The sequence below is a fragment of the Podarcis vaucheri genome (assembly GCF_965113315.1).
Source record: "Podarcis vaucheri genome assembly, chromosome: 2".
NCBI classification, from domain to species: domain Eukaryota; kingdom Metazoa; phylum Chordata; class Lepidosauria; order Squamata; family Lacertidae; genus Podarcis; species Podarcis vaucheri.
In genome coordinates this window covers 49,430,957-49,454,377 of record NC_138760.1, presented here as the reverse complement: position 1 = coordinate 49,454,377, position 23,421 = coordinate 49,430,957, and the positions used below count along the sequence as shown (strand labels likewise).

General features: G+C 41.9%; 1 protein-coding gene across 7 annotated transcripts in view; it reads left to right on the top strand.

Annotated features, from left to right (window-relative positions):
• Nucleotides 1-1,909: 1,909 nt before the first annotated feature.
• GABRB2 (gamma-aminobutyric acid type A receptor subunit beta2) overlaps nucleotides 1,910-23,421 on the top strand; it is a 116,485-nt gene continuing 94,973 nt past the window's right edge. For 3 of the 7 annotated variants that reach the window (XM_082214732.1, XM_082214731.1, XM_082214727.1), the window contains exons 1-4: nucleotides 1,910-2,418; nucleotides 3,391-3,624; nucleotides 3,758-3,849; nucleotides 4,891-4,958. In XM_082214732.1, the coding sequence (XP_082070858.1) occupies nucleotides 3,548-3,624; nucleotides 3,758-3,849; nucleotides 4,891-4,958 (237 nt within the window). In that variant the 5' untranslated portion in view covers nucleotides 1,910-2,418; nucleotides 3,391-3,547. Of the gene's footprint in view, nucleotides 2,509-3,390; nucleotides 3,625-3,757; nucleotides 3,850-4,890; nucleotides 4,959-23,421 lie in introns of all 7 variants that reach the window. The other 4 variants (XM_082214729.1, XM_082214733.1, XM_082214728.1 and 1 more) reach the window with 4 other exon arrangements.

Sequence of the window (23,421 nt, the reverse complement as noted above, 5' to 3'; positions counted from 1 at the left end):
TTACACATATCATTTCCCTTTCCAGCAGTATCCCTTGCAGCTTCAGAAATCCCCATAGTTCTGCAGAGTGGCAACTAGGTCACATGGATTGAGTATGTTCCGAGGCCAGCTCCTCCTCCTTGCTGTTGGAAATAACCTGCCCAGTAAAGGATTCAGGGGATTTTGAATGTTTCTCATCGTTCCTGTGGTTAGGATCCCAAATGGAAGCTGACTAGTGTGGGGTGGGGAAACGGAGCTCCCTTGAACGCTGGCAACTGAAGGAGAGAGTCCAAGTGGCTTGGCCAGTGGAAGGTCCCTCAACGCTGTTTGGGGGCGACGGTGAATTCAGGGTGCTGTGAGCCAGCAACCACCTCAATATGAGCACATGCTTATCTATTGCCCACAGCTCCCCATTCATTTAAATGATGCCACATCAAATGACGTGGCTAGCTCAGTCAGTAGAGCACGAGGCTCTTAATCTCAGGGCTTGTGGGGTCCAGCCTCACACTGGGTGAAAGATTCCTGCATTGCAGAGGGTTGGACTAGTGATGGCCAAACTTGGCCCTCCAACTGTTTTGGGACTACAATTCCCATCATCCCTGACCACTGGTCCTGCTAGCTAGGAAGGATGGGAGTTGTAGTCCCAAAACAGCTGGAGGGCCAAGTTTGGCCATGATCCTCCAATTCTATGATTTCCATGAAGGCCATTCCAACTACTGTTTTGTTTTGTTTGGATCGCAAGGGGACTTTCTTCCAAGTAATGGGAGTTCCAGTCTCAGGTCTGCCGCCCGAAGCCATTCGCAGACTCCGGAGCGCCGCTGCCAAACGAGTTGGCGCTGCTGCATTGGGCGCGCGTGTGACGGACGGACTGCGCAGGAGAGACCCCGGACTCCCTGCCTTCCCGCTCGACACTTGCGCCACCATAAGAGGCGGCTGTGGAATCCAAATAAAAAGCGGACTCCCCGTACCCTCAGGCACAGGACCTGAGGTAAAATAAATGTGCTTCCCGGTGTGGAAGATGCCGAGTCTTTCTCTCTGCCGTTCTCCCACCTGAGCTCCCACCATGTTCCTCGCTGCCTACACTCCTTCCCCCTGCTTACGCCCGCCTGGGGGCACCTCTCACACACACCCCGCCACGCAGAAACGCGGGGAGTTCTCCTGCCTCACGCGGACATTTTGCGCCCCCCTTTCCGCCCGCCGCCTTGGCGCTCAGCAGCGGTGGGCGGGCAGGACTGTGTTGCGCCACGCGAGGCCGCTTCTTCCCGCCTGCGGCCTCCGCTCTGGAGCAGCCCAGCGCCTCAGGTGAAGCGCCTCGGCTGAGAGAGAGAGAGGGAGCCGCCTCCCCTTCTCGGGCCGCGCCGCTGAGCGCTGCGGTAGCCCGTCTCCTCAGGCCGCCTCTGCGGCTGACAAGCACTGGGCAAGGCAGTGCAGCTAAACGTGCTCGACCAGAGAGCCCGGCTGCCGCCTCCACCGCCGCTCTTCTTCCCGCCACGTCCCCCCGCCATCGCCTCACGCCCGCTTCCCGCCAGGCCTGGGCTCCTGAAACGGGGCAGGCCTTCCCTGAGGAAAACGACCCCGCTTTGTTCATTCCGGGCAGCCGAGAATGTTATGTCTGAAGCAGCCTGAGCTCGTGTGTGTTGTGTGCTTGTAATGGCAGCTTCGGGCTGGGGACGGCCCAGTGCGGGAGAATGGCTTCCAGCCTTTCCCGAAAAGCCGAGCCTAGGCAGCCAGCAGGCAAAAGGCGGGGAGGTGGTGGAGGAGGCCGGGGCTGGAAACCCGCCTGCCGCGGTCTGTGTGTGCGGAATGACTAAACGTTTATTGAGGAGCTACCCGAGGCTCTCGGCGTCTCCTACACAAGCACCGTTCACCTCTCTCTGCCGCCGCCGCCGCCGCCCCCCTCCGCCTCCCGCGGCGTGGAACGCCCCCCCCCCTTCCGCCCCGTTCTCCTCTCCTCTCCCTGCTGTTGCTGCTGCTTCTCCTCCTTCTCCTCTCTCTCCCCTGTAGCGAATTAGAGATTTCGTGGCTTAATTGAGGAATCCAAGTGTTTCTGCCTAATTCCAACCTTCCCCGCCCCCCGCGCCTCGCTTCTCGTGCTATCCCCGGCAAGGCGAGCACTTCAGCCCCGCACCCCGCATCCGTTCAATGAAGCAGCACAGATCCACGGCGGCTCCAAGTGGGTTTTTGCAGGACGAGAAGGAGGAGGAGGAGGAGGAGGTGGCGGCGGCGGCGGAGGAGGAAAGGAGCTGGCGGCGGCGGCGGCAGCAGCGGCAGCAGCAGCAGGCATCTTTGCAAGGAAGCCTTTCGGGTCTAGCTCGGCTTCTGGGGATTTAAGTGTCACTCAAAGCATCCCCAAATCAGCTCGCTGCTCCTCTGCGCTTTCTTCGCGGGCATCGATTCGAGCCCTGAGCGGTGCATTTCTGCAATTTCCTACCAGGGAAGGTAAGGAGGCTGTGAGTGCCAAATGCACCACGGCGGCGGCGGCAGCAGCAGCAGCAGCATGGTCACTGACAGCCTAGACTTCTCGTCCGGGTAACTTCCCCTCTTGCCCTCTTCCAGCCCCCCACCCCATCCCACCCCACCTTTCCTAGGAATGGTGGTGGTGCAGTTAGGCACGATGTGGTGGTGCATTTAGGCACGATCGCCTTCTCGCATCGCCCCATCCCTTCTATAGATGCTCGATCTCCTTAGGTGGAATAATAATAATACAATAAAAAACCGAAAAAAGAAAGACGTGGCCTTTTGTCTCAGCCTCTTTGCATGGTGCTAAGGCTCTGTAGATCCTACTTTTTACTTTTTTCCGGTGTAAAGAATCCTGAGCATCGCAGGACCCACGACGTCATCCAGCGATCCCCCGCTCTTAATTTATGTGCCCCCAAGACCACCTCTCTCTCTCTCTCTCTCTCTCTCTCTCTCTCTCTCTCTCTCTCTCTTTCTCTCTCTTTTTCCAGGAGCTCAGGCAACCATCTCACCCCTACCAAGAAACTCGTCATCATCTCACATCCCCCCTTCCCCCAAATGCTATAGGCTGAGCCCTTTCCAGCCACCCATTGCTAACTCGGGCCCCCTCCCCCCCGCGATTTCACCCACCATTTGCTATTCCCAAAGAGCATAAAGTCTAGCTTTTCCCCCTCCCCCATGTGCACGCCTTGCATTCCCATTTTAACCTCTTTTTCCTTCCGTTCCTAATCCGATTTTGCACATTTCCCCATTTAAACTAGGTTGCAAAACTGCTGTAACCTGCAACTCTTGAAACTTCATCGGTTGTTGAAGTCTGTGTTATTTTACTTAAAAGGACAACAACAAAAAACAACCTCTTAATCCTTTTGTGGATTACTCTCTTTTTTAAATAATGCATTTCCTTCTTCCCCTTTAATTTTTTTCTTTCCTCCTTTCCTTCTTTTTTTTGGCAAGGAAATTTGCTCCATCTCCAGCAGCAACCACTGCTCCTTTTGATGTTGTGGTACGCCGTGCGCATGCGCTCCACATTAGAATTACTGCACTGGCTAGAATAAGTTGGATCTCTTCTTCTCTTCCACTGAAGCCCTAAATCATATCAAAAGCTAAAGGGATGCTGAGAGTCCGGGAAAAGGGTTGCTTTGGAATTTGGTCGTTGCCCTTAATCATAACAGTGGTGTGTGCACAGAGGTAAGTGGCCAAAGGGTCTCTCTTTTTCGCCTTCACTTTGAATTGTACTGTATAACTGGGAGGTGCAGAATGCATCTTGCGAGATAGAGACAGGGGAAACCGCTCTCTCATGTCTTTTTACCCCTTTCTTTAGTGCTAATGATCCCAGCAATATGTCCCTGGTAAAAGAGACCGTGGATAGACTGCTGAAAGGATACGACATTCGGCTGAGGCCAGATTTCGGAGGTAATTCGATTGCTTTTGTAGAAAAGCCTGCTCCACGCTCAGGCTGTCCCTTCTCCGGAGTGTGTGTGTGTATGTGTGTGTGTGCGCGCACGCGTGTGTGTGTTTTCAACGTGGTGTGAGCGCTGCTCCTGCTCTGCATCTATGTTGCCATTTTCTGAAGCTCGACCCAAAGTTAAGCCAATTGTTCCCCAATTTCCCTTAGCCCGGAACGGCCGTGACACGATCCTTTAAATCTCCTCTCTCGTGTGTGTGTGTCTGTATTTGTATGTTTCTGTATCTATACACACAGTACTTGGTCTCGTGTGCGTTGATTACCTATTAACGCGTAATTAAAGCTTAGCTAATCGGCTTTTTGGAGATGCAAATCTCCTAAGTTTCCCCAGCATCCGTATCACCAAGCCTGGTGTGCTCTGCCTGTGGCCACAGTAAACATTTCTCCTTTTTTTGAGTACAGGATGTTCGGCTAAGCGAGATGGAAATGTCATTCTGCTCCCCGTGAGCTGTGCGTTGGGGAGCAGGTTTCCGCGTCGTTTGTGCTTGTGTATGCTAAACCGGGTCCTTGGACCCTCTCTGAACGTATGTGGAAGCCGCTAGTACAGACGGCACTATGCTGTTACTGGGCTCCGAGGAGCGTGCGGTTCCGAGAGCCCCTTAAAGTCCTCCTTGAATCCCGAGTCAGCGTCCCTCTCGCTCGGCTTCGCCTGCTTGCAAGGTCTCGGCTAACCGGACTGAGCCCGTGCAGCAAGCAGGAACAGAAGCCTCTGGGTTGAAACTCACACTGCAAGTCTAGTGGGGTGTATCTCCGGCCAGCCACTTAAAGACACTTTACCCTATTATTAACACACGTGTGTGTCTGTGTGTGTCTGTGTATGTGTGTGTTATATAAAGCACCCGTTGCTGACGGCGATCCTGGAAACGCTGCAAGGCAAACTCGTGGCTAAAATGAAGCCCTGCTGCCCCACCCCTTCTTCAGTCCGAATAATGCTTGCATGAATGAGTTAAATTGTGAGAGATCACAGTGCAGACCATCTTGTGTTGCAGGTCCCCCTGTGGCTGTTGGCATGAACATAGACATTGCCAGCATAGACATGGTGTCAGAAGTCAATATGGTGAGTATTTCATTTATCTTTCGGTCCATCTCCCCCCAACCAGGTTTTACAAGGGTCTATGGAATCAGTAACTGTGAATGCAGGTTCTGACTTTATTGCTTTTATTTCTCATTTACCACCAATGTGCACCAGCGCTCTCCAGTTAATTAGGCCATCTCTCCACCACCCCCCACCCCCAATTGGGTGCTTACGTCTTCTCTACATAGATGTCAGAAAGCAGTGTGAAATAATTTCTCAAGCTATTGATTTTGGACTATTTTTATCTGAAACGTCTGAATAAGAAAAATGCTAGTAACCTGTGGTATTTTGGGGAAATCCATAGAATTACTAGAATGAATGTTAGGAGGCCTCTTGTACAGCCACTGAAATAAAACGTTGTCCTTCAGAATAACATCTGCAAGTTTATTCCAAAAGGCTTTTAAACACTACGACTTTTAGTGTGTAAAAAGCTGGTACGATTATTATTATTTTTGACAGTCTTAGTATATAGGAGAGACCATTTCAGACATATAGTTAAGTGCTACTGAGAGACTTAGAGGAACAATAGTGGCCTCCTTTTGCTTCATGCAGGAGCGCCCCCTGCTGACATCGATTTGCACAACAGTTCAGAATATTTTAACATTTTCATCATGTATTTGGGACAGTTAAATTGTTTCAGTTACTCTTGGGAGGCATGGGGATTGAGATGAATGTTGTGCACCCAAACATAAAGTTGTAATTAGGTTGATGAATGCAGTTTTTAAATGTTGCATGAACGCTTCATATAAGTTTATTGCCAGTTCTAATGTGTAGAGCCATACTATTAAATGAAAGTACAGAGGGTGAAGAGATGGGTGTGTACATATGTTGGAATGGGACCTGGATCGCATAAAATGTGGTCACACTTTGTCTTGCATATCTTTGGCCTTCCATTTTTAAAAATGGTTGTAGAAGCCATGTAAACACACTGAAAAGTTTGTTAGGGAGACGGCCCTATTATAGTGTGCTACACTTGAGGCAAGTTTTTATTATTTTTATTTTATTAAAACAAAACTTCTTGCATAGTGATTGAGTTATCTGTAAGACTAGTTAATCTAGAGTTGCTAAAACACTTTTAAATATATATATTTATAAGATAGCCTCATCATATATCCATTACTCAGGCGGCAGACCACTAATGAAGGAAAGAAAGCAACAAGAAGCACTAGAATTAACTTCTTTTGAACTTTTGGTTTTCATTTGCAGACTGTGTTGAACCTTAACATCCATTGTGTTTGTTAAAGGATCACAGTAGCTTAGCATTGTAAAATATGGAAGACTATGCTTTAATGAGATAACCAGGCAAATTATAATGACATGAAATTGTGTCAGCTCAGTTTCATTAATTAGTGAGACCTAGAGTTCAAATAGAAAATGTTCAATTTAAATTACAGATTCCCAACCCACCCCCCACGCACTGTGTTTACATTTTTTTTAATGATTGCTTGGGATATTTGGCTCTATTGCATATTAGCATGACATGAATTAACACTCGGTGACATTGTCAGGGGGTGATACTTTTCCTTCAGAAGTTATTAATGTGTTTTTGTGATAGGCATAATCTTCCAAACTTTGAAAGAACAATTCAATTTCTAATGTATCGAGAAATGGTTGTGTAAATATTAGATCTTTGCATGTTTCATGTTCAGAGATTTTGTTGTAGTATGTCGGAACCTGATCACTGAGGCAATGCATAATTCCAATTCCTTCTTCCCAAAAGTGATCATAAGGTATATTCTGTCTAGTGAGAGACGCTGAACTTTGAATTTAGATCACTGTCACGTGAACATATTTCAGCATGCTCCTAGTGTTTTGTCTATATGTCTAGAAATGGCAGATTATATTTTTGAAATCGGCCCACTACTTAGTAGAACTAACCTGGGTGACACATACCATGTTTTAATGCCTTTTTGGGAATATTAACATTTATTTTGTTCAAGAGTCTCATACTTTACAAACCTGATCTGCAAGACTGGTGTTAAAATGAGAACCTGTTCTGATCTGAAGGCTGGAACTATTCTGTTTTGTTAAGAAGATTATGCAGTCTGTTAAGTGTCCTCCAGAAGTTTGAATGTTGAAACTTTAGTATCAGAATGGTCTCTATATACTGATGAAGAATGAACATAATGTGAAAAACAATATTCATAGTCCTACCTAGATAATACTCTTTTTTAAAAAAAAAACCCACCTGTTTGGATAAAATGTATTTGGCCTCATAAGGCTTCTTTTAATCAGATGAAAGATAAAAAATCGACAGTAAACTTATTTTATGAGAGTTTCTTCACTTTCCTGCAATGTGATCTGATTTTTTTTTTAAAAAAATAGAGGTTGCAATCCTATACACACTTGCCTGAGAATAAGTCTCATTGAACTCATTGGAGCTCAATTCTGCATAGACCTGCATAGCTTGTTCTCTGACATTTTATCATAGAAGGCCTTACTGTTTCTGTGTGGGTTTTAGTCGCCATGTTGTCACTTACTTTGACAGTGCATGAATTGATATTGTCATTATAGGTTGCTGCAGAGTGAATAATCTTAACCCCTTCCTGTGATTGCAGAAAAGGAGCATACTGTGGGTTTACAGAAAAACCTCTTTTCTCGGCTCAATTTCCTGCCTCTTTAGTCTGTACCATAGTTAAGGACTACATCAAGCCACATTAACCATGGTTTAGACCAGTGTTTCCCAAACTTGGGTCTCCAGCTGTAGTTGGACTACAACTCACATCATCCCTAGCTAGTGGTCAGTGATGATTGGAATTGTAGTCCAAAAACAGCTGGAGCCCAAGTTTGGAAAACACTGGTTTAGACTAACTGGTGTTTGTCTCTAACCAGAATTTGAAGCTACTTTCAAATCCTAGTTAAGGTCAATCCTCAGTTAATATTAACCCTAATTGCAACTGGTGCCAACTAACAATTCCTTAAATATGGTAACAAGAACTTGAGCAGAAGAGGGGAAGGGCTGCAGGGAAGAGAAGCATGTGGTACCATGGACAGCTCCTGGTCATTCACTATTGTTAAGCCTACAATCCAATGCAATACTTTGGAATATGCCCATTGAAATTAATAGGACATGCTTCTGAGCAGATATGAGTAGCTTTGTGCTGTACAAGATTGAGTGTGTGTCCTTTTTATACTGGGCTTGTCTGGTCAAAAGCATGAGTGACAGTTTCAAAGGTGTTTTGCTTCTTTTAGAGCTTCACTTACATTTCATTGAAACTAGTGGTCTCTCACCGGCCCCCAAAGTCTAAAGTAAAATATTCAAAATGTTGTACAAGTTACTGTCTAGCACAGCTAAACCTTGGCATGTGTGACAAAACAGAAGATTTACAGCGTGATCCTTAGCATGTGAACTCAAAAGTGAGCTCCACTTTTTCCTAGCAAGTGTTTTATGTTTGCTGCCTTACACACACACACTTGCCTGCAGTAGGCCTCATTGGATGCAGTGAGATTCACTCCTGAGTAAACATTCATAGAACTGGGTGGTTGGCTACAAGTATCCAATTGTCAATAGTAACACCAATATTATTAAACGTTAGAAAAATTTAGCCCAGGTTTTTTGAACATAGTTGTCATGTAATATCTTCTAATTGTTCATCTAGCGTTTGATCTAACGTATTGTTGGCCTTTAATTTGTCAATAAATGCTGATGCAGAACCATATCTTGAGAAGATATGAGGATTATCACACACACACACACACACACACACACCCCTCCTCTGCCCTCCCTCCAGTCCTGGATATATAAGTGAAGAGAGTGGAGATCTATCCAAAGCACCAAATATGTATCAGTATACATATCAGTATACAATCTGAGCGACATGTGAGAGTGCCATATGAGAGCAAGCACACATTTCCAGTAAACAGGCTTGTTGATAAGGAGTGGGGTTTTTTTGTTTTGTTAGTTTTTTTAAAAAAAGAACTTAATTAATTTGTCGGGGTGTTGCCATTTTATTTTTGTTCCGCAATAAAAAATGTGCTTTTTTTACTCTGGCACTGACAATCTAGTTGCCTTTCCTCACATGTGTTTCTGTTGGCGATAAATCACATTTTCCCAGCACTCAAATGGCAGTATTTCATTGCTGGGAAAATGTGATTTCCTCTGCAGATTGGGACATATTCCAATAATTTTTGTAGTTTGAAGTTATGAATTTCTGCCAGCCATTTTGTGACCTTATTTACAGCTTTATTACTTCAAAGGCTTAGTACCCCTTCTATATCAAGCAAGTGTATTAAAAACAGGAATGATAAAACAAATGCTGAACACCAGGAAGAACACCCCTTGCTCCACCACCTTCTTTTGAAACATGTCCCTCCCCATTTTTAAATATAGTTCATCGCAGACAGTGTGCTCCAACTCTACTACACATGCACATCACTGTTCCCACCCCACTCCATTTTTTTAAGCCTCTCTCCCTTGTGAGTTAACAGTGCACACAAGAAGGTTCAAATACGTCTTGTGCAATCCTGACAACGAAAAAGTGATTTTTTTGCAGCAGTTACACCACTGAGAATACTTTTGAATAGTTGACTTTGTACCTAGTTGTCAATAATTTATGTCTATCATTCTATCTTGAATGGCACTAGCTCTCTTGAGATTGAAAATATTGCTGTTACTATTTTATAACAATATAGCCTAGCTCAGAAATTTTGTTCAGCCAAGTGCATTATCCTAGAAATGTATGTTAGGATAGATAATGTTTGCTGTTAACTATGCAGGTGGGCATCATTTATCCATAGTGCATTTCACAGCTGCAACTAAGTGAAGAGGGCTCTTGTAATATTTTGTAACTTTTTATCATCTAAGTAACTTCAGCAGGAAACAAAATTCAGAGATGAACCTGCATGCTTGAATTCAAACAATGTTTTCCCATGGAATTTCTGAGCGCCCCTTCCCCACTGGATTCTGGAGCAGAAAGAACTGGGTTTCCAAATCCAGCAGGAAGTTGTGATTGGTTTGCTGGTTGCTTTTGAAGAATCTTCTTGGCTCCCACATGAACAGATTTCACTGACTGCTAAATTTAGGGACCATTGCAATGGTTTCTATCTGGAAAGTAGAAATCATCATTTTCTTCTGAGGAGTCATATGAAGGGAGCTGAAGGGGAGGACTAGAATAAACAGCATGCAGGTTAAAGCCTTTGCAGAGGCCAGGAAAGCTCCAGTGTACACATAAGATAGTCAAAGTTGAACTGATGTGTATGTATGTTTAAACTACACAACTATTTAAGATGCCCAAATATAGGGAATCCATCCTCCCTCCAAAGTTCACCTGAGCTTGTCATTCATTTGCCTCAGCACCTACTGTAGTGTGCAGCTGGTTTTCCTCTTCCCATGCATTCCCAAGCTTAGGTTGCAATAGTGGGGAAGAAATTAACAGTACAGAAGACTGTTGACACCAGTAGACACTCTGAAGGCCTCCAAACATACTTGGTGCTTCTATATGCTGTGTGTCAGTACTTTCTAAATCCATTTGGCTCAATTCATTCAACCATGAGGAGTTCAAATGACATACCCCAGTAGTCTTGGTGGCAGGTTCAGAAGCCTCAATTGTATTGTTTGCCAGGAAAACTGGAAACAGTTTCCCTAGCAAACCTAGCTTAGCAGTCAAAGAGTAAGGAGAGAGGTCCTCTTGTAGTTCATGGATAGGCTATGTTTCAGGAAGCAAAGAACAGGGATAAATGGACAGTTCTCTGAAGTGGAGCAAAGGTCACTATTGGGACTTGTGCTTCTTAACCTGAAGTGAGTGTTGAGGTGGCCAAGTTTGCAGATGATACTAAATTGTTCAGGATCATTAAAAAGAGATTGTGAAGAGCTCTGAAAGGACCTCTCCAAACCTGAGTGAGTGGGTGATAAAATGGCAAATGCAATTAAATGTGAACAAGTGTAAAACGGTAAGCAGAGAAAAGAGTGGAATGGATGAATAAGTTGGCAGGGTGGTTCCCTGGGCACTTGACATGAGATTTCAGAGACCTCTCAGATAAAGTCTTTTCACCCATTTAATTCTCTGAGAGAGTATAAAAAGATCAGATTCATTCTGAATTTGGGGTCTGTGTCACCCATTACCAGACTGAACCATTGTAAGAAAATGAGCCCCAGTGTTTCCAGAAAGAAGTGGGAAAGAAGACTGCCATGATGGGGGTTGTCTGTTGTTAGCCAGGACTATACCACTTGCCTATCAGGACTGACCCACATCCTAACTTTAATAAGGGTACCTAAGCAATTAATAACATTACAAACCCTTCTGTAGCAATTTAGAGGCTATCAAGTTTCTTTTAAATGAGCTCTCAAGCTATTTGTTGCTGCTACAAAGTTAACATGCCTATTCTGGAAACTAAATTTGCTGAAACAATTAAACTTATACATAGATGTTGATGCTCCTATTGTAATAGTTCTACTGTGGGTAGACAAAACATATTTAAACATTTTGCCCTCTCTAACATATTTGCATTAACACTTAGCCATTGGAAAAACAACACAGGAAACAAGCAATATAACCACAAGGACTTTGGTAATAAGTACTGTAGTGTGGACACTGCGCTGGCATTAATGGCTTTTACTGATTATTATAGTATTAACTATATGGTCGTCGTACTGGTCTTTAATTGCATGATTGAGTGTTGGACATGACTTTAAGGCTGAAGAATCTGATATGTTTCCTGTGGTTTATGTATGCCATTATGCTGTTTGTGGTTATATGAGTAATGCAGAACAAACTGGAACAATACAGTGAGCCAATCCTTACATTTAACAAAGCCAGAGTAAATTATTAAAAATTACAATTGGCTTGAAATTGGCTCTCACTAGGAAGTTGGTGCCTGCCACCTACAAACTCCTCTCTCCCAGCTGCTCCCTGTGTGCTGTGATGTCACAGAATGTTGGAATATTCAGAAATACTTTAACTGGTGAGTGGAAATTCCACTAAGAGAAATACTGACAAATAATCCAGTTTCTGTAAGCCAGATCATATCCTGTAGAAGCATAAGTGTTGGGTTTTTTTAAGTCTTCAGTGTGTGTGTGTGTGTGTGTGTGTGTGTGTGTGTGTGTGTGTTATGGGTTTGACTTTTTTAATACCTTTTAACACTCAGAGCAGGCAAGCCTGCCCAATGCGAGTTGGCTCTCATGGCTGAAGGGCATTTTAGAAAGACAGATGTGTTCTGGGAGTCAGGCTTATTTATGTGAATAATTTCTATCTGACATTTCATCTGAAGAGGTCAAAGTGACTAACAACAAAACAAAAATCCAGAGACCAATTGCTTAATATAGCAGTCCACAGCCCAAATGCTTCCTAAAAGAGAAGGTTTTTTCCAACTTGCAAAAGGCTCATAAGGAGATGGTGTGATGGGTTTCCATTGGAAGGGGAGTCTCCAGAGCTTAGGCACAGCTGTTGAAAAGGCCCCCTCCCTGGTATCAACCAAGCCCTATCTGTTTGAGAAGAGTTAACTCTTAAGTTTAAGCCGGAGCTTTGAAGAGACTGTTGGACAATCATATTTCTTCTTAATAATCTAAGACACAAATTTTTGCTGATGCACCATCCCCATTGCATGAACTGTAATTAAACCAGGAAGTCTCTAAGGAGGAATCATTTTATGTTTCATATTTATTGAGAAATCATGGTTCTGAACTTTGGAACAAGTTGAAGTTGGTTTAGGATTCTGGATTGTTTGGAAGTTGTCAACATAATCTCTCAACTGAGATGAAACTTGGTATTTAGGCATGTGCTGGAGGAAGAAGCAAAGGGATGCAGAAGCAAAAGGCTCTTTCATATTTTGGCTTAGTTTGAACTGGGCCATATTTAAATGTGAAACAATGATCAGCGCTTCCTAAGCTAGAAAATGCATACTAGAAAGCAGATGGGAGAAGGAGAAAATGGTTAGGAAATAAGTCATACAGAGATCAGTTGATGGAGAAGCTTAAAATACTTTTAAAAAAGATCTTGAAGACTTGGAATATGTGTAATTATAGCTTTTGTTGCCACTGGAGCAAGTAGAAAGCATTTCTTACATTTCAGCTGTGTTTTTTGGTCATATAAAATTGTATGAGTTTCTATCAGCCGGATGTTTGCTCTGCCAAACTCTTTTCATAATAAGAATCTGAGCTTGAAGTGCTGAGTGCTTTGAAAAAGCTGTCCACTTCAGTTGAAAGAGACAAACTAAGCATTAAGCTTGTTTGAAAACCTAATATCAATTCTGGGGTCTGAGAAATTTTGAAAACTCTGGCTCTTAAGCTTTATTGCCTATTTAATGTTTTATGGGAGCTTGAAAGTATGAATTATTTATTTGAGACATAGGTCCGTTCTAACCTACTTCTGTAAAACTTTGCATTTTTGCTTGTATAAAGTATTTCATGCTGTTTATTTTAGCATTAAAATATACTAAACTATTGACAATAATATTACTGCTGTACCTCTTTCCCCGCTTTCTAAGCAGCACCTGAAGTGGTGTACAATATGCTAAAAAGAAAACAAAATGCCACAATAACAATTAAATTACATTTTTGAAAAAAGCCTGGAAAAATCAGCCCTAAAAGCATCATACAGTAGAAATGCCAGCAACCTGGGAGACAGTGAGATAGCAGTTCTCCCTAGGGTTAACACAGTTGCAACCACCTCTTCCATGATCTTCCAGATATGCTCTCTGCTATCCAGGATGTTGCAGAAACTAAGATGGAGGAGGAGGATGGGAAAGGAAAAACCTTCCTTCTCTCACCACTACTGCTTCTGCAACCACTGGATAGGTCAATAAAAAGAAGAGAGGGGTTTGTTTTTGTTTTTTGTTTTTTTGGTACAATGGTAAAAACAAGTGGGTGTTTTCCTGAACCCTTGGAAAATAATCTGAGTTTTTCCAGGGCAGTGCCCCCACAACACCTCCCCACCAATAACCCTGGATTATTTCTGAATGAATCCAAGGAGCATTTGGGACAGCATGCCCATCTGTAGTGCATGAGCCAAGAGGAGGCAGGACACTTTGGAGTCACAATACAAGTTGGGACATGGAACAGTGCTTTCTTCCTAGCAGTGTAATATTTAAGCGAACTCTGTATTTGAGTGGGGAAGAACTTAAAAGGTGTAATGATAATGTTTGTTATCCAGTGTGGTTAGTGCTATTTACGATATGCAGTTACTTCCACCCCTTTTTATTTAAGTACGTAGGGGTAGCTGGGATAAATGATTGTGGGCAATAGCGTGAAGGGAGGAGAGGTTTTATCTTCCCCCCCGCTTCAGCACTAGAGCAAACTTATTTTTAATTGTGTAACAATGATTCCTTTTGCATCCTTCATTTTTATCGAGCCGCTATAATAGCTTTAGGGCTAGTGGCACTATAACTTCAAGAGTAAGTTTCTCCCACTGCTCCACAGAAATAGTGGTAGGTAGTCACAGTCTGTTTCATGTAATGTAACATCAAAAATTTCCATACTATCTAAGTGAAAGAAAGTGTATGTGGCTGAATTTAAATGTATTTGTAGTTGCACATAGTACGTCTTGCTATATTTTCTTCAATTTTTCTTATTTTCTTTAACATTTAGGGTTGTTTAGGGTTTTCATGCTGAATTTTAATGTATTTTATTTTAATCAGCATGTTGTCTAGAGATTTTTTTTAATGAGTTGACTAATAAATATAATAAATAAGCATGATGTCCAGTCTCCAAAGCTGAGCACAGTAAGCAAATTAATAATTATTATTTTTAAGGGGGGAAACTGTTTTTCATCAAATCAAAAGTGAGTATGTGTTAGATAAGGTACTCATAATCATAAGAGCACTGAAGTGCAGGATTTCATTTTGATTAACTTTTTAATTGGGTTGACTTTTTGAGAACAGAATGATGCATCAACACTCGATGCATCACTTGACATTTTGGTGATGAGGCATCTATTCTGTATGTACAATGACTGAATAGCTATCTCTTAGCTGTATTGCTTTCATTTTTTAAAAAAAGAAAAGAAATCAGAAATTATCTGAAAAAAAGCATAGGGTAACATTTCTGTAATGCGAACAGAAACTTGCATTTTATCATTTTTTAAAAATTATAGTAATAATTAAAGAATAGTCATTATGAACTGGAATCTTTGATATTTTGTTTTTTATTGCTTAAAGCTACGTGAGGGCAAACAACTCCATCCCCTTGTGTTTAAATGTGGCTGATTGATTGTCATTTTCCAAAAGTTCTTTAAGTACAGCAGAATAGATTTTTGATTTCTCACTTAAAATATAATCAGCCTCATCACAATAATACATATTTTCTCTACAAATCTTCCAGCTTCTAGAAGCGTGAAAGAACAATGTGACGAGGGCTGCAATCCTAAACACGCTTACAAGATTGTAAGCCCTATTATTGACTAAACATGCTTAGGATCTGAAGGGATGTAGATCAGTGGTAGAGCACTTGTTTTGCAAGCAGAAGGTCCCAGATTCTGTCCCTAGGATCTCTGGTTAGAGCTAGAAATGGCCCATGTTTGAAAACTTGGGATTTCAGCTAGCAGTTAGTGTGGAAAATATTGAGCCAGGTGGACTCAATGTAAGGCAGCTATAACCAAAGTTGGTTCTGGAGTTTACTGTTCATGGTTCTTCTGGAGAGAGACAAACCACAAGCTTAGATCTGGGTAGTGTAGCAAGAAGAGGGGTGGGGAAGGAGTAAAGCATGCTTGTTTGTTCAAGCTTAGCCATGGAATGGTTCAGCATTATGTACAAACTCAGTCATTGTTTGAACTGGAGGAATGTGGAGAATCAAACTGTTGATGACACTTTGCTTTTCCAAGGAAACAGCATTAGGTTTTCCTGCTGCATACATTTAAGCATACACTTTTTTTTTAAAAAAAAAAGTGTGTTTAGGGTCTCGGAGCAAGTGTGTTAGCATCCTTGAGGTTGAATCCTGACAAGACAGAAGTACTGTTTTGGGGGGACAGGAGGCGGGCAGGTGTGGAGGATTCCCTGGTCCTGAATGGGGTAACTGTGCCCCTGAAGGACCAGGTGCGCAGCCTGGGAGTCATTTTGGACTCACGGCTGTCCATGGAGACACAGGTCAAATCTGTGTCCAGGGCAGCTGTTTACCAGCTCCATCTGGTACGTAGGCTGAGACCCTATCTGCCTGCGGACTGTCTCACCAGAGTGGTACATGCTCTAGTTATCTCCCGCTTGGACTACTGCAATGCGCTCTACGTGGGGCTACCTTTGAAGGTGACCCGGAAACTACAACTAATCCAGAACGTGGCAGCTAGACTGGTGACTGGGAGCAGCCACCGAGACCATATAACACCGGTCTTGAAAGACCTACATTGGCTCCCAGTACGTTTCCGAGCACAATTCAAAGTGTTGGTGCTGACCTTTAAAGCCCTAAACGGCCTCGGTACAGTATATCTGAAGGAGCGTCTCCACCTCCATCGTTCTGCCCAGACACTGAGGTCCAGCACCGAGGGCCTTCTGGCGGTTCCCTCACTGTGAGATGCCAAGTTACAGGGAAACAGGCAGAGGGCCTTCTTGGTAGTGGCGCCCTCCCTGTGGAACACCCTCCCACCGGATGTCAAAGAGAACAACAACCACCAGACTTTTAGAAGACATCTGAAGGCAGCCCTCTTTAGGGAAGCTTTTAATGTTTGATGTATTACAGTATTTTAATATTTTTTTGGAAGCCGCCCAGAGTGGCTGGGGAAACCCAGCCAGATGGGCGAGGTATAAATAATAAATTATTATTATTATTATTATTATTATTACTACTACTACTACTACTACTACAGTGGTGCCTCACAAGACGAAATTAATTCGTTCCGCGAGTTTTGTCGTCTTGCGATTTTTTTCGTCTTGCGAAGCACGGTGTCGGGAAAGTTTTGGAAAAGCTTCAAAAATCACCAAAGTCTTTAAAAACCTCAAAAAAGGCTACCACACCGCGTTCTATGAGTTGCTCCTCGAAGTCAAGTCGCAACTGTATTAACGGTGTTAAGAAAATGGAAACAAACTTGCAAGACGTTTCCGTCTTGCGAAGCAAGCCCATAGGGAAAATCGTCTTGCAAAGCAACTCAAAAAACAAAAAACCCTTTCGTCTAGCGAGTTTTTTGTCTTGCGAGGCATTCGTCTTGCGAGGTACCGCTGTATTATTATTATCCTAGGGTAACTAGCTCAGATCAGTAGGGAGAAACTGATCCTGTCTTGATCTTTATCCTGTTTTCTGCATTAATGTTCATTCTGTATGCTTTAAGGAATAAACAGGGAAGCATGATAAGGTTCTCTTATTTCCTGGTGATTTTTCTCTGTTAAATACAAGAAAAAAGTATGAAAAGACAAAGCAGATTCTATGTGTTCACATTAGTTTCTTGAATGCTGCAAGGTCATTGCTCTCTCCCCATCACCAACACCATCACCACCACCGCTGTGTCACCAAGTCAATTTCTCCTGCAACTGTTCATATCAGGAAAAAAGCACACCAAGAACTCAGGCCAATGTAAGTTTCAATAGTGGGAGTGGTCCCTACTCGCAAATCAATAGTCAATAGTAACAAAAACTAATCCATTCAAAAGTATGTATCCTGACAAGGATTACAAATTCAAATAGAGATTACAAACTCTAACAGAGATTACAGACTCAAACTCATAAAAATATGTATAACACAATAATTCATTACAGAATTAGAGATAAGAGTTTATGAGTAGAGATAAATTCATGTTAGTCCAGATTCGTCGTGGAGGTCTTAGTTTCAATCACTGAGCAGAAGTCAGAAGTCAGTTATGGATTAGAAACCAGGACAGGGCCCTGCTTCGATTTATTCACCTTCATCAGCTAATTTTTAAAGGGTCGTGTAAGTTTGAAGACTTTCAGATAAATATATCCTGTTATTTTCTACATTTCTCAAGACCTCTACGACGAATCTGGACATGGTTTTTTGCTTTTTTCTTGGTGTATTTGTGCTTTTTTCTTGGTAAATTTAATAACTGTTCATATCAGGGCATGGATGATTTCTCCCCATGATTTCATTCCCTAAATCAGTGATACTTTCATATGTGCACATTCTGTCATCTGTGCATTCACAAAAGCGCCCTGATCATCATAATACATATTTTCACACTACAGTGGAATGGCAGCTTCCATTTTTTAATCAGGTGGAAGCTGGTTTGAGGGAAAGTGCATCAAATAGCAGTATTCCTCTAAAAGCCACAGGATGCAGATTTATGTGAACCTAGCTTAAGACAAACAACAATAGGAACACACGGGAGTCACAGTAAATAGTAAATGAATAACCCTTCACTCTCTAGCGAAGATAAAACACTGCCTAGTCACAGAACCATAGTTTGGTGATACAGACTTATTCCTGTGCACTTATTCTCTCCCCCCCCCCTTTAGTTTTAACCGTGGCAAACATTTATCTCATCACTGATATTCTTACTAAAAATTGCCCAGATCTCCGATCATGGTTTCAAATTAGTTTTATGTTCACTGTAGTTTGGTTTTTCTTTTTCTTTTTTAAAGCACTGCAAATATAGCACTATCATTATTTCCAGGGCTGAAAAGGAAAGGGGGATATCTGTATGAGTGGGCGGTAAATGCATTTTAATGCAAGAGTTGGGCAAGATTTCGAACTGTGGCTTGGGACTATTGGGAAAGAAGGAATTGACAATAGCAACCAGAATAGAATCTGACTTTTGACTATATGTGCAACGCACAGCTTTGTTATTACCAACACACTCTTTTGACAACATAAATAAATCATGGAGGCACAAGCAGTCATGATGTGCTCTTTATCAGAGATATGACGAGTGCCGACAACTGCTGGACAGATCACGCATTAATACGTTCCACGATGGCTATCAATATTATACCTCAGTGCAGGCTTCAAGGAAGGAAACCAAGGTGCAAAAAGAACACTCAAGCCCTTCAATCCTATTAAGCAGGATTGCTTCCAAATGACTCTTAAAGACCATCTGCTTTCGGAGTTCCCTGATAACATTGAGGAACACTGGACCAAACTAAAAACATCCATTATTGCAGCCTGTGAACAAACTATTGGATACCAAACCAATAAACACCAGGACTTGGTTTGATGAGTATGACAGTGAGATTGAACGCATTCTTGACAAGAAAAGGAAGGCTTATCAGATCTGGCAAAGAGATAGAAACTATGCCATTATGAAAAAACCTATGCCAACACTAAGGTTGAGGTTCAAAGAAGAACCAGAGAACTAAAGAACAGCTCATGGATAATAAAAAAAAGCTCAAAAGATCCATCACTTAGCCGATACTCAGGATGCACAGAGTTTCTTTAAAGCCACAAAAACCATCTAAGGGCCAATAAATCATGGCATATGCCCCCTACGCTCAACAGACAGTACCACACTTCTAAAAGATAAAGAAGCCATTGCACTGCGTTGGAAAGAACATTATCAGCATCCCCTTAACCGCAGCTCCCCCATAGCTGCTGAGGTTCTCTGGGAGAGTTGTGTAAAGCTATTAACCAAATGAAAAACAACAAAGCCAGTGGACCTGATGGGAGACCTGCCAAAGTCTTCAAAGTGGGCGGAATTGAACTTACACAACAACTTCATGAAAAAATCTGGGAGAGGGAGGAGATCCCAGCAGACTTTAAGTATGTCAGAATTATCAATCTCTTTTTTTAAAAAGGTGATAGTTCCCGCAGTCCGTTCTATCGAGGCATCTCTTTATCTCTGTATTAGCTGTGGCTGGCCAAAATCTTACAGACTCACTGTTAAGACTCTGTTCATGGAAGACAATCTTACTCAGCTACGAGTGATCACCAAAGAAAGGAGGAGGAGGAGGAGCGAACAACCATCACAGAATAAGGTTTAGGTAGTATCATATCTGTACTTTATTATGTATGCTTTTATTATGTAACACATTTTAAAAGCAGTTTTAAAAGTATAGTGAAACCTTACAAAAGCATTGTCATAGGGCAGAATTCAATGTCACACTTTGTGTGAATTCAATGCGCTACTCTGGGGATTCCCCACCCCCGCACTCCCCACAAGCCAATTTTGGAGGGTGGACAGTTTAATCCAAAAGTATGCAAAGCCATATTTATACTGAAATTAGGCAGTTGCATTAGTTGTGCTTTGTAATGTACAAGTTACAAAGTATATTTTCTAAAATGATCTTGTTTTGCATCATTGGGGCAACAGAAGCTAGCCCTTTGGTGATAATATGTTTTGAGACACAAGGCAAGATAGTAAACTGTAACTTGCTAAGGGCTTGACAGCTCATGCTTATTACTCATGTATATGCTCAGCTTATATAACTAGCTGCAAACAGGATTATCCCCATTTATAAGCAATATTTGTATGTGTTCAGAAAACCTGATGGTTATGTGCACCTTTGGGATAATTTAAAATTGCCATGCTCTATCTTCGAATTTGTTTTTATTTAATTGCCATCTTCACTGCTAACCTCCTTATTGCCTATTTTAAAGGCAAGTTCACACACAGAGAGAGATACACAAACCTCTCTTTATAAAATTGTTCTAAAACTGAACTTGGTGTCTTACCCAGTTCACTCTGAATTCTGACTAGTTGCCCAATGTAAGCTGTCCCACTTAATGCTGAGACACAAACTCTGCCTGCATTTTGTTCATTTTTTGTCTCCAAACTTGCTTGTGGGCACTGGGCAATACCAACTCATCAGTATCAGTGGTTTACATAAGTTAGTGTTGAGTTCCAAGGAAAAGGAAAAAGTTTGCCACTGCTTCTAGTCAATGTTTTATGATGGCAGATTCCCATTTAAAACTATCTTGATTTGAGTGTGCCATTTTGTCTATGATATGATGCTTTAAAATTCTTCTAGGGCAATTTACATAAAAATGAAATATTAATTTTGAATTAATACTCAGTTTGCATGAAGAATCATAGGCAAGTGCTGTGCTTTTCTTACTGATGGTATTCATTGTAATGATTTGGCCAACCTTTCTATCTCAGGGTAAATAAATAATGCTATTGCTACTTTCACGGAAGAGCTCACTTTTAGGATATTGATATTTAATTTGATAAAAATAAATTAAATCTTCTACCATGGTTAAAGTGTTGGGAATGGGCTACAGCTAGGGGCACCATCTCCTGGGGGTTGAGCCATGTTTGACTCTGCCCCTGACTCCCCCAATGTCCTGATGTCAGGTGCATAAAGTCAACCCCCACATTCTCCTTCGAAACATGGTGTCTCTGGCTCCCAATCATTTTGTGCCTGGGGCACATTTGGAAATCTAAGAAGCACCACAAAATAACACACACAACACCGCAACCCAGGAAAAATGCCTAACCTGTATCAAAACAAGCAAACTTTGCAAACAAGAAAGCAACAATAAAGTCATTTTAATGAAAATTGGAAGGGGCAGTGCCCTTGCTTAGTATCAAAGTGTGCCACATTGGAAACCATAGGGCTACACTGCTACAGAATTACTGTATGTACTGAAACATTCCTCCAAACTTCCATCTGCTAATCTTAACCATTGTCAAGTGTTGTGTCAGTACTGCTGTTCAGCACAGTTAATGCTAGATAGGTTTCCATTTTAACAAGGATTTATGATCAACTACAAACCCTAGAATGCTGGAACTTGAGATTTATGGAGAGCTGTGCTACACAATTTGATGCCTTAAACTTTGTACAATTACATCTAAGCCACTGTGTGAGTAACCAAATAATTAGTACATCATGACCCTCTATCCAGTTCAAAGCTGCTTTATATGCCACATATTAGAGGTTCATTGACTCTACAAATGATATTCCTAAAATGCTTTGGCTAATGCTGCACAATATTTTTGCAAGCAGAACATCTGTTATAAATCATCTGATAATTTTCATTCTGATCCTCCTTTTGAAAAAGGAAAGTTCCAGCCACATGTAGTAGCTTAATTCCTGTTCTGTGTCCTGGGAAGATTCTTTTAACTGCTGTTATTCCAGGCGAAAATAGGTTCTTTAACTGGCAGTATTGAGCTTGCTTCATTGAATCCGCTGTGGTAACCAGAGAGACCAGAGTCAGACCCAAAATAAAGTAAATTGGAAATACTTATTTAAATCAAAGCAGATAAATGATTTAAAAAAAAAAAAACTGGAGCCAGGTTACCCAAAGGATTGCATGCCTCTTTACAGATCTGTAAGATCACTTAGAAAATCTGCAGAAATTTTACATGTGGCAACACACCCTACAGAATATCATAGGGTGTTTACCAGAAAATGGACGTTTTCTGCAATTGCCCTTGCACTTTGGAATGCCATCCCCTTTGACTTGGTTGCTGCTAATGGCATTTTTGGAGAGAAAGTACGAGACAGGTTAAAAGATAACTCCTGGCAGAATGGCATGCGGGGTGTGCTGATGTTATGTGTGCACACACGGCTTGCTGATGTTGCGTGGCCCCAGCCCTCTCAATCATGGTGGCAAGGTGCTGCACTTGCCTACTTCCCATAAGCATTCATATTTCCTAGAAATAATCCATGCTTTTCCCTATCTGATGTACCGTAACTTCTTCTTCCAGATCCGAGGTCCCTAATGCCTTCCTCTTTATCCTGGCTTCTTGTCAATACAACATTATCTAGAAGTGTGTACTCACCACCACCACAGAAGTTAAACATAATATCACCTTAAACAATTTTAAATGTTATAGAAACAGTAAATGGTTTTATTTATTATTGTTTATCCAGCAGTATTTGAAATATCACTTCCAAATCATTTTCTCGCCAGCTCTCAGATTGTTGTTGTGGTGGTGGTGGTCATTTTAAAAATCACTGTTTAGGTAATTGCATCCAAAATGAGGTTGCTGACTTTTCTGCCAATCATCTAGTGATTTTTTTTAAATTAGTGCAGGTAGGGAATGAACATCATTAGACTGAGACTTGCATTAGTGCTTGTTGATTTCTGCTCAAAAATAAAGCTGTTGAGAGAAACCTTCCTTATGTAAATTCATTTTGAATTTAGTAAGATAAATGTAGATTAATTAACTAAAGTGGAGCTATTATGTATTTGCTTATTTTCCAAAGTTTGGGGGCAAAACAATTCATTGCTGAGGAAAGCATACCTATAAGATGCGAGAATTTTTCTAACCTCTACCATTTGCCCAGCCGTTCAACACAAAATCAACATGTGCATATTAAATACCTCTCTATGATTTTAATAGTGTTTTTATAATGCTTCTATGAAGGCATAATCAGTGGAATAGTCAGTTCTGTGCTCTCACAAATGAATGTTGGAAGAATTATCTATGTTGCTTACCTTGTCTATGCTGTTTACATCTTCAGAAGAATGTGAATTGTGACAAGTATATTCTCTAGGTTATTAACTGGCCTTGTCCTTTAAAAGCTAATTAAAACAACCTTGTAACAAATGACTGTTTGTGGAGAATCATGTTATGCACTACCATGGCTTGCAAGCATTCCTTTATTTGTACTTGTGTTGTTTTTCAATCACTGCAGATGAATGAAGTGACCCAAGAACAAAAGAAATGAGCGAAGATGGATAAATCAAAACTAA